At 40.5% G+C, this 11,496-nt stretch overlaps 1 protein-coding gene across 3 annotated transcripts in view; it reads right to left on the bottom strand.

The window, feature by feature from the left end:
- Positions 1-1,228: 1,228 nt before the first annotated feature.
- Positions 1,229-11,496, bottom strand: part of LOC128073912 (uncharacterized) — an 83,758-nt gene continuing 73,490 nt past the window's right edge. For 2 of the 3 annotated variants that reach the window (XM_052669355.1, XM_052669443.1), the window contains exons 34-38: positions 10,250-10,402; positions 7,144-7,347; positions 5,236-5,356; positions 3,361-3,491; positions 1,230-3,044 (exon numbers count right to left, since the gene is read on the bottom strand). In XM_052669355.1, coding sequence (XP_052525315.1) covers positions 2,931-3,044; positions 3,361-3,491; positions 5,236-5,356; positions 7,144-7,347; positions 10,250-10,402 — 723 coding nt within the window. In that variant the 3' untranslated portion in view covers positions 1,230-2,930. Of the gene's footprint in view, positions 3,045-3,360; positions 3,492-5,235; positions 5,357-7,143; positions 7,348-10,249; positions 10,403-11,496 lie in introns of all 3 variants that reach the window. The other variant, XM_052669265.1, reaches the window with a different exon arrangement.

The raw sequence follows: 11,496 nt of genomic DNA, 5'->3' as shown, positions 1-11,496 counted from the left end.
TGGTCTTCACAATATATTTTCATTTTAGGTCATGTTTTCTATGTTTGGTGAACCATTTCCTTGCCTTAAAGCCAAAGCAGAGCCTTGTGATTATTACTTGTTCCATTTGTGGCAACCTGCAAGTCTGATGCCTAATGCTCCGCTTTCCCATAGCTATAATACTTGTTGGCCTGTAAGGTCAAGAAGGGCTGTGTTGTGTGGCACCAGGCAAGCTGTTAATAACGATCCTCTACATCGTAGCATTCATTTGTGTTAAGATCCCTAGTTTTCATAAAACAAAAGGCATTGCTCTGGACTTTCTCTGTTAATTACATACACAAAGACAAGTGTTTGCCAGGAAATAATTGTCAGAATATGCTTGAAAAAGAGAACTGAGAGCATGCAATTATGTAGTAATACTGACTAAAACTGAACAGCTGTGAGTGAACTAACCTCGGTGGTTTCACACCATGATTTTGATGGTTTTGAGAGTTGTGAATGTGTCACAAGGGTTGTACTGGCATAACTCAGTCTGTTGTGAGAAGTCTTCAAAAACTGATGTACTTGTGCTTCTGGAAAAGCTGTGTGGAAATGGAGTAAAGCTGGAGATCCCCAATGGGTTTAAAATTCTGCCTTCCAGAGAATCATCCATTACATCGTGCAGTCGGGGACTGTATTACGTTTTTGTTAACAATGCAGCAGTGAAAGCTTATGTGGGATTACTTTTCCATATAGCACCTGCCTTACTGCTTTTCTTGGAGGGAGCTTTTCTCTAGACAGAGCATTCATTGAAAATGCATCTTTGAAACACCTTTAAATGTTGCTCTATTGAATTCCAAAAGAAGTATTTTCTCAAGATACTAAAATTGTCCTGGGACATCTCTTTCCTTTTTACCACTACAGCGGTATGTAAGTGCTTCTTACTGGGCATAGTGTTCTACTTCTAAATTGGCTTCTGGTTCTTGGGATGGGCTACAATCGCACTTGATAGCTTCTTTAGCAATGTTTGACTGTAGATAATTCTCAGTCCCCTTTTTATTTTAAGGCTTTAGAAAGCACATGTATTATTTGTAACTGCTTCCACAGTCTTCTGATTGCTCTGTGACTAGTTCTAATGCAGCACTGTAGGGGCATGCTTGAATGAAATAAGAAGGCTCTCTTCAGTGTTGGTGAAGAATGTCAGCCTTATTCTAGGAATACTCTCTATATACTGCAAGGTTTCTAACAAAAGTTAGATTTTTTTTTTTTTATTAATGTTTAAACCAATGCAATGCTGTTAAGGGTTGCCAGAATTCTCATTCTAGGTCTTGGTTATTTAGAAATGAGTAATAAGATGTCCAGTTACTCATATCCACAAGCATCCAGCTTCTAGATTCTGAAAAGCACATAGGTTTGAATAGTAGCTCATCATCAAAAGTTGCAGTACAATTTGACACATCTATGAAAGACAAACAGCTCTGACTCTTTTATTGGCTAGTTTATAAAAGCAAGCATTTTTGACATGAAAGAGAATTGCAGATAATGATGTATTATCTATGCAGTTTTCTCTTTTTTTAATGCTAGTAGTATAGCACTGTGCAAGGAGCTGTTCTTCCCCTTTCTAGGAGGAAGAGGGAGAAGATTCTAGGAAGGTAGAGATGCTGACATTTCTGATGATTCATTTTTAAACATTAAAGATTCATTCTAAGGCAGCAACCTCTGGGAGTAAAAGCAGTCAGCAGACAGGATGTGGTGTTTTAAGGGTTGCAATAGGCAAGCAGTTTAAAAAATAACAATATAAAATGCCTAACATCAACGGTTTTGCTCTCAGAACTTAGCTATGCTTTGCACTGCCATGTTCCAAGGCTACTGCAATAAAAGGAAGCATTTTAGTTTTGACTGATATCTTCACTGAGCTACACTGTCTGAGAAGATAGAACAGGTAATACTGCTCTTGCTTGGAAGGATGACCACTCAATACCTGAAGCAGATCAGTGGATTAACTGACCACAGCTGGTACTGATGCTGCATCTAAATATATGGCATTGAATCAGCAAGTTTGCAGATGACACCAAGCTGAGCAGTGCAGTCAATTCATTGGAAGGAGGGGAAGCCATCCAGAACGACCTGGACAGGCTGAAGAAGTGGGCCCATGAAAACCTAATGAGATTCAATAAGCACTTGGGTTGGGGCAATCCCAAGTATTTATACAAACTGGGGGAAGATCTCCTTGAGAGCAGCCCTGGAGAAAAGGACTTGGGGGTCCTGGTGCATGAGAAGCTGGACATGAACCAGCAGCGTGTGCTTGCAGCCCGGAAGGCCAACTGTGTTCTGGGCTGCATTAAAATATGGGTGGCCAGCAGGGAGAGGGAGGTAATTGTCCCCCTCTACTCAGCTCTTGTAAGGCCTTAGCTGGGAGTACTGCGTCCAGGCCTGCGGCCCCCAGTACAGGAAGGACATGGAGCCCTTGGAGAAGGTCCAGAGGAGGACAACTAAGATGATCGGAGGGCTGGAGCACCTCTCCTGTGAGGAAAGAGTGAGGGAACTGGGATTGTTTAGCTTGGAGAAGAGAAGGCTCCTGGGAGACCTCATTGTGGCCATCCAGTACTTGAATGGAGCATATAAACAGGAGGGGGAATGGCCTGTTTATGATGGTGGATAGTGATAGGACAAGGGGGAATGGTTTTAAACTGAAACAGGAGCTTTAGGTTAGATATTAGGAGGAAGTTTTTCACACAGAGGGTGGTGACCTAAGGAGGCTGTGGATGCCCCATCCCTGGAGGCCAGGCTGGATGTGGCTCTAGGCAGCCTGGTTTGGTGGTTGGCCATTCTATGGTATTGAAGTATACGTGCACAGCACTGGGGAGCTGCTGCCTCCCTTTGATTTGTGTATAAATTGTACTTCTCTTTAACACTGCCAACTCAGCAGTAATTTCTAAAATGCCCTGGGCTGACTAAAAATACAACTAGGTTTACTTCCAGACCAGCCTGTGTTCCTGTAGCTGTGCGAAGACAGTAGGAAGAGATTTTTCATTGAGGTGTGGCAACAGCCTATCTGCCATACTCTGCTTCCATCTGCTAGGTACCTGAAAGCATAAGCAACACAGAAGAGTCACCAACCACGGCATGGTACCCCAGGCTGGGGGGGAGTTTCCTGGACTGCTAAATGCTGCCACCCCCCCAAGACCCTCCATTTTTCAACAGTATGAGAAATCAAGTGGAAATGTTTTCCTTCTTCGCTAGTCATACACAGTGGTCACCTTGTCTTTGAAGACAATTCTGGGAAGGGATGGGTGAAACCTGCCTGGGTGTACATGCAAGCCACAGCTTGCAAAGTAGCAAATGAGTTGCTTGTTTTGTAACCCAATCAGACTGTTAACCACCAACATCAGTGATGCTTACTGTCTTCGGTCTTTGAGTGTTTCTTCTTTTAACGGTGCTGTTTCTTGGATCAGGATTCAAAGGCTCCTGCTTATAATCCTCAAGCTGAGTGAATGCTGCAGTCTTGTTTTTCCGGACTTGAGCTGCAGAACCTGGAGTGTTATTGACAATACAATTAAAGTGGAATTTGAATTAAATAAATTCCAAGGCTGTTGTTTCTGATGTCTAGCAAAATGAAAAACACTCAGGCTAGTACTAACAGTAGCACACTTCTTAGTCTGGAAAAAGTGGTTTGTATATGATATTCACACAAGGCAGAACAAAAATTATTTGCAGTGTTTTTGTGTATCAGCTCACCCGAAGCCCTTCTCTTTCATAGTAATGAGAGTATGAACACTTATACCCCCAGTAGGAGATGGGTTAATGAAGCAGGAAATTCTTGCTGCCTCATCGTGTGCATCTACTCTCGTTGCAACTCTGGCTTTTGTGGTACTGTTCAAAGTTAGGATGAAAAGATGCAGGAGTGGAGTAGTTTATAATATATTCCCTGGCAAATTGTACATTTCTAAAATTCTTTCAGGCTTCTCAAAAGCAGAGGTGCAGCCACTTAATGCTACCCCTTCAGACACTATAAAAAGAACCCTGAATCAAATGCTGTGGTTGCCATTATGCCTAATATCAACTAACAGCCTGGTACCTGAGTACAGCTTGGGGTAGTTCCTAGAGGTAATTCGCCCCATTAAAAACAAAACAAAACAAAAAACCTTTGCCTTTTCAATCAAAAAGAGCTATTGCAAATTCTGTAGGACTGAGGATGGTTAGTGTTACTCAGATTAATAGCAAAGGAATAGAACTGTATTACTCAGATAAATACAAAAGACAGATTTTTACATAGAAACCACATACATATATGTGTGCGTTAATTAGTGATACCTCCCTGTGCTTTATTTCTGCAGAATTGGTTCATATAGTGTCTTAGCAGTGTGATAAGGAGCATTTCTCAGTTTTCTCAGGCAGGAATAACTAACATCTTCCCTTCCTGTAACTGAATTTGTGGTACTTTATTCTTCACGGCATAGAAATTCACCTTGAAAGCTTGTTGTTGTTTTTCTTATTTATTTATTTGGTGGGGAATTTAGGGATTGCCCATCTGCATGAATTAGTCAAACTGAAGGGCCAGCAGGATTTTGCTACCATGGAGAAAAGCAGCCAGTTCAGGCAGGTAGGAATAAAAATCCTTAATCACTGTTCTAAGGTACTTGAATTATGTAAGCACTGTAAAAAAACAAAAACAAAGAAGAAAAGAAACAGCAGAGAAGAACAATTTCTGGGAAAGCTTTAAGTTCCATATTAAGACAGTTAAGATCAGAAAGATTCTCACTGCTGTTTTGAGCTCCTCTAAAGACACTTAGAATCATAGTCATGCATCTCCTTGAATTACCAGTTTGGCTGCCCCTCACGATGTGTAAGCAAGCTGTTAGAAGACCAGAGCCACTAATGAAGCCAATTTCCTACCACTTGAGATGCTTGGTTTTCTAACTGTCTCCTCCCTTGAATGTAGCCCCACTCAGATTTCCCATGATATTCTTACAGTGCAAAAGATGACGTGAGCTGTGGTTGAAAACTATTAATGTGGGACTCAGTGTTTCTTGTGCTGCTTGAGCAGCTGCAGTGAAAAAAGGCATGTGGCTTTTGAGTTCCGGCTTTTCCTCAAGATTAGTTTAGGCCTTTCTCTTCCACCTATACACTTTCGATATGGAGTAGGGCTTCTCTTTCAGAACTTGGCTGAAGTTGCCAATTGGTTCAAAGGTTAAGGAGGGATCCAGGAAGGTGGCACATAGCCCATAAGACTTACTGCCCTGAGAAAGCAGGTTGCAACATACAATCTATCTTTACCTGCAGTCACGTTCCTCTGGGAAACAGCAGCTTCCAAGTCATAAAGTTGACATGGCAGTTCATCAATGTTCTGGAAGGCCTCCATGTTTAAGCTGAACTCTTGGGTTAACTGGCTTCTTATCTGAAAGGTGGTAAAAGGATTAATGGCAGCAACAAAAATTCATCATCTAACAACTCTAGCTCACAGCAGGGGCCTAGATTTAAAGGAAGGGATGTTGATGCCCTGTGAGCTCTTGTGAATGAGAGGCCATTGCTTCCGTAATTACAGTTTTGCTAAACATATCTGTGAATCCCCTGAAAACATAATACAACAGAAATAGGGCAAATTGCCACTTTGGTTATTGTTTAATAGGAAGGCATCGCAGGAGGAAAGCAAAAACAATACAGAGAACTTCTCTTACTGTTCTCTGTGTATAGCCCTCCCTCCAATTCCAGGGCAGACTTGTGTGAAAAAAAGCAAGTGCCTTTTGCTCATCTCTCTTGAAGACTGCATAGTTTGATAACCAAATTTAAATATAGAGCTTGTTGGTGTCAATGATCGTGTAGGTGCTGGCTGAGGCTGCTGTGTGGTAATAAAACCCTCCCTGCTGCATTGCTGTTGTCCTTTATGCTCTCCTTGAAGCTAATCCAGCTGGTGGCATCTCTATTTTCTTCATCGGTTATTTTGTAAGCATAGGAAAACAGTTCAGAGCCCCATCATGGACTGAAAACAAATCTGTAGCCTCATGTCCACAGCCACTACTTTGGCAGAAGTCTTACTGCCATATGATTTTGCTCAGAGAATGTGTCAGCAGCATGAGGAATTATTCCCAGCAGAATAGCATTTGTCATTCTGACTCTTTCTGCAGAATGAACAGTCAATGCTTTCACCTTGATGCCTCAAGAGACTGAAGACAGAATGCATTTGCTTGGCTTGCAGGAGAGGCATTCAGGTACATTACTAAGTTTTTTCTCTCTAGATCAAGAACATGAGGGCTAGCAGTCTTTAGTGGCTGCAGAGTTGTCAATTAGGAGATTGATTCCACTAATTAAAGTCTAATCAAGTGGTTACCAAACTTTTGTTTTGCAGACTACACTACAAAAGAAACACTGCATTTTTCACAGCAAAAGAATCCACTCTACCAGTCGTGCTATCTCTACTGTTCTTTTTACAGGGGGATACTCTTAAAGTGGACCTTGTTACTCAGTTATACTAAATTCAGGATTAGCAATGCAGTAACCAACTTATCAGTAACCAATATATCAGTTTGGTACCATGGCATGAGTTCAGTTAAGACTCGTGCCATTTCTGTGGCCAGACTGAGTTAAAGCTGTCCCCTTCCCCATATGTTCACTTGGTAGTTCAGAATTTGGGAAACATCGGTGTAATGGATGCGAAACGAAGAGGTAAGGGCAGAGAGGGGAAGTCCCCACCAAGATTGCCAGACTGGCTGGAGACACAGAGCCTTGCCTCTTTGGGCAAACCGTGCTCCTCTAAGGGAGTCAACCCAGCTGTTGAGGGCTGTGCACACATTCCCATTGCACCAGAACCTTACATAAACTCCCAAGTAGTTTATTTCTAAAATAATGGGAATTATAACCACTTTCTAGGGCAAAGATACTGAGCCAAACTCAATAGCAAGGCCCCGAGAAGTACCAGAAGCACAAGATGGCACCCAAGGGTGGAGCATGATGCCAAGCATGGAGCACCCAGCCCAGTGCAAAGGCTCCTAACTACTACTGTAACTATTAACTCCTACCTCACTACTGTAGAATTCAGGTCCAGAGCAGTGAGAGGGCTGCTCTGAAGTGCTGTGAAAGTCACACACTTGACAGGATATGCTTAGATGTGCCCAGACAGTGTTGGAACTGGAGACGTTGTTCCAGTAAGGTTAGTTTCTGTTCTTCAAATGTGTATTTATAATTTACCTGCTGCCTAGCTGTTTTGGCCCTTTTTTGTTGAAGTAGTCCTGTTTTAGAAGGCTTTTCAGCTTCCTTCACCAGGCATTTCAGTTTCTGCTCTTTCTCTTCCATCTCTTCAAGCACTTTCTCCATGTTTTGAGCTTTCACCACGCTGAGAATTTGTCTTTTCCTGGCTTCTTGTGTCTTCTGATGTTCCAACAGCATTTGTTTCTACAACATGAGATCATGAACGCTTCAGACTTGGATTGCTTCCCCCAGTTTTCACACATAGCTTTTAGATTTCTTAATGGTGTGACCAGTTCTCAAATGTCATCCCCAGCTGAGCTGAATAAGGAGAGATCCCGTCCCACATGGCTTGGTGTTACAGAGGATGAAATGTTGACAAATCTGAATTATTGTCAGATCTTATCAGAAGAGTAGAATCAGACCTAAATCCAAAAGAAAATCTGTTTTTCAGGAACAGAGAGTGCAAGAGAAGGGTAAGTGGGAGATGGAATAGTGTGATTACAGCTTGTGAGATCATTGTGATCATTGCTTGTTAGAGAGAAAAGCCTCAAAACAATGTTCGTGTTTTGAACTTGTTCAATTGCAAATAAACAAGAAGGCAGTTGGTTCCAATTTCCTCAGTTTGCTGCAATTTACTTTCTGAAAGCAGCCTCTGGTCTGCATGTGAGACTTGTCTTCAAAAGCAAAGCGTAAACAAGGGAAGGGAGGGAGGTAAAATGAGCACATCTTTTTCGAACATTGCTGTTTATATACTGCATGCAGAGAAAACCAGCAACTGTGGCTGTATTTCAGGATGTTTCACAACAGAATGCAATGGTATGACAAATCCCAGCTATTAATTCAAGCCTTGCATACAGCCAAGGGCTGTGGAATGAGGTCTGTTATTCGTAAGCACTTTCATTGCTATCTATACCAAGGAAAGAAAATCAGGAAGAAGAGAAAGAAGCAGAAGCTGGAATAGAAGTAAAACTGAAACTGAAACCACAAAAACTGCTGTTAAAAAGGCGGTAAATGCAGTGGATCCTTCAGAAGTTGACAGCTTGTCAATTCAGAAAACCAATTTACCATTCAAATGCAACCCCACGCCAGTGAAAAACCTGAATGCAAAGTCAGAGCTTAAAGCATTCAGACCCCAAAAGTTTTTCACTGGAGATCTCTAAGCTGAACTAAGTCTGAAGGTTCATAGACCAAAAAGTTCACAACTGAGCACCACATCTGACATTTTAGTAGCTCAGGTTGAAAAGACCTTAAAGATCATGGAGTCCAAGCACAGCCCAACCATCCTACCCCAACTCTGACAGCCCTCCACTAAATCATGGCCCTGAACACTACATCCTAATGGTATGAAACAAAGTCAGGAAGGGGAACCCAACCAATCAGTGTAACTCAGCCTCACATGCCCCAGCATTTACCTTATTTACCCTTCTACCAAAATGAGTGAGTTGGTTTGGCAAAACAGTCTTTTCCAGAAAGGCATCCAACCTTGACTTGAAAGTGTTCAGACATATTATCATTTCTCTGATTAATCACGTTTTTAAAACATCATTGCTCATTTCCAATTTTCAGTTTGTTTGACATCAACTTCTAGGCACTGCCTCTCATCTACACCTTTCCCTAAGCACCCTCTCAGCTATTCTCTCCCTACAAAAGAGTCTATAGAATATAATCAAGTCATCCTTCTTTTAGACAGGCACAATATATAAATTCCTTTGCTAGACTGTTTGCAGTAGCCCTCAAAAATCATTTTTTATAATCTTCTTCCACACCTTCTCAATCTTTTCTCATCTTTTTATAGTGCACCCTGGAACCAGAGGCAGTGTTGAAATGTGCTCTACATAGATACAAACCCATTTTTAATCTATCTATGCTATTCTGCTTTTTATAAATCAAAAGATTGCAGCATCCATCCTTTCCACTACCACACCACATGGTCATTCATTTGCCTGTTATGATCCCTGCCCTTTCCTGGGCTGCAGTCATCCTGCTCTGTAGAAATCTTGCTTTCCATCTCATTCTTCATCTAGTTACGCACTACAATCCTTCTTGGAGAAATATTCAAATTACCAAGCTCTCTGTACGATTCTGTACACTTGCTTTGCCTACATCATTATTCACTAATTGTGAAGCAACAAATCCACTAACATTCCTCCTCAAATATGTCGTTGGCAAACTTTATACTCCATAATTTTGTATTTATTTCCACACCACTGACTAAAATCTCGAATACTGACAATTCTGCTACCAACTCCACTAGAAATCCGTCAGAAACCATTTTCATTTAATAAAAATAATACATTTCTAGACATCAAAAAACCTAGCTCTTAATCCATTTAGCATTTTTATAGGTACTACATAATATATTAAAATTTAAAATACAGAAGGTGTACACTGCTAACCCAACTGTTATAAGATTCTTCTAAATACACATTATATCTCTTGCATTATGCTTATATATCTAGCTTGTAATCTTATCAGGAGAATGAAGTGAGGTTGGTTTGACAAGGCTTATTTTCCGTAGTTGTCTTGCCTGGCATTAATCAGGTTGCACGTGAGGGGTGTGCTTTTCAGTTTGTCTGTGAGAAATGAACTGTTCCCCACGCTTGTGGTAGCAGTGAGATATCCATGAAGCTATTCAGATGACAAAAAACATGAAATGATTTTTAATGACAGCATCACTGAATGTCTCCTTGAAATCCAATGATGGGGTGCAAGACTAAGAACCTTAAGATTTCTAACTTTTTTTTTTCTTCTTGTGGAATGAAATACTGAGCATCTTTTTCCTCTGCTAAAATATATATCCAGCATTATTGACAGCATATGTGCAAATAGTGCCTGCAGCTCTCATTTTGGTGTAGGACTCAGGTTTTTTTTAGAAATGCTACAGTTTTTCCTAGTTCTACATGCAATGGTGAAAAGGCTCAAATGAACACACTATTTCTGTTCTATAAAATACATATCTAGCTTCAGTAATTGTACTACACATTTGATTTTGAATCCGTTTCTCTCCTAAAATAACAGTATGGAAAATCCTCATTAAAGCAAGCGAGGTGGAGAGGAGAATTCAGTTTGCTATGCTGATGAATCAGGACTCATTTAATTCAGATACCTGCTTATGCAGCTGCTCCTTTAGCTTGTCATTTTCTGCTTGAGATTTTTCAAGAGCTTTCCTTGCAGACGTGAGCTGACCCTGCAATGAAGTCACCTCTTGTTCTGCCATCATCTTTGCATTAAGACACTCTTTTTTGTTTTGAAGAGCTTCCTGCAGACAGAAAGTACATGATGGGAACAGTTATGGGAGCAGTGATTTTCTCTTCTACATCCTGGTAGATTTCTTAAAAAGTAATATCTAAGAGATTTTTAGTAAAGTAGTATTGTACTGTTCACATTTTCTTCTATCAAGGGCTGATTTTTAATAACAATCTTTCATACAGCACTACTGCTGTATCTTTACTTGGATTCACAACAATTCAAGCTCTTGTGTGTAAAGAAGCTCAGAGCAAAATTCGATCTTCCTTACGCATTAGAAAGACCTGTCCACCAACTAATCTGTTTATTCCTTCATTGTCTGTAAAGGAAAAATGTGTGTAATGTAGTTTGTTTTCCTTCTAGGCAGGGTCTTTTTGTTTGTTTTAAACACAAACACAAATGTATATTTATATGCACGCTGTTACATCAGGTACAGATTTAATGGCCTGCCCTCTCTGTTTTCCTGCCTGGCAAGAGCCAGGTTCAGCAGCTTCTGCACTTGAAGCAGAGTACAGGTTCTTAGATCTGCAGGATCACTGCAGAATCAGACACAAGAAAGCTCTGTCTCAGTGAGATGAGCTACTTTATCATTTTAAAAAGACAAACTTCCCCATTTATTTTTCTCAGTTTCAGACTTTTCTTTTAAATAGCTCTTATTTAAATCTACAAGTTTGCAATAATTCAATCCATCTTTGACTGATCTACACTTAATATAAATTAATAAGTCATTCTAACAATTCAGCATCACTGTGATATAGCTGAACACATACACATCCAGCTTTATTTGACTTTAAAATTAACAAGCATAGAAAAGCCACTTTGCTTTCACTCATTGTAAGTCAGCAAATATGATCCTCTCTGCCCTCCATTTATTTGACATGTGTGGCTAATTAACCTACAGGGCAATCAATAACTTGTTTGTTCCATTCCAATCAGCCTCATTTAAAGCAGCGAGGCGCTCTTCTATCCGTCCACCTTCACTTTAGTTTAATTCAGTCATTTTCGTGCTTCATCTCGTATTTCTGTAATTAAATTTACAAAGCTTATGCTGTGCTCTGCTTTGTTTAAGCAGATACCAATTTCAAAAAGAAAAAGAAAAAAACCAAC

Source organism: Tympanuchus pallidicinctus, unplaced genomic scaffold (assembly GCF_026119805.1).
Source record: "Tympanuchus pallidicinctus isolate F22 unplaced genomic scaffold, pur_lepc_1.0 scaffold1, whole genome shotgun sequence".
NCBI lineage: Eukaryota > Metazoa > Chordata > Aves > Galliformes > Phasianidae > Tympanuchus > Tympanuchus pallidicinctus.
This window is presented reverse-complemented; position numbering and strand designations above follow the sequence as displayed.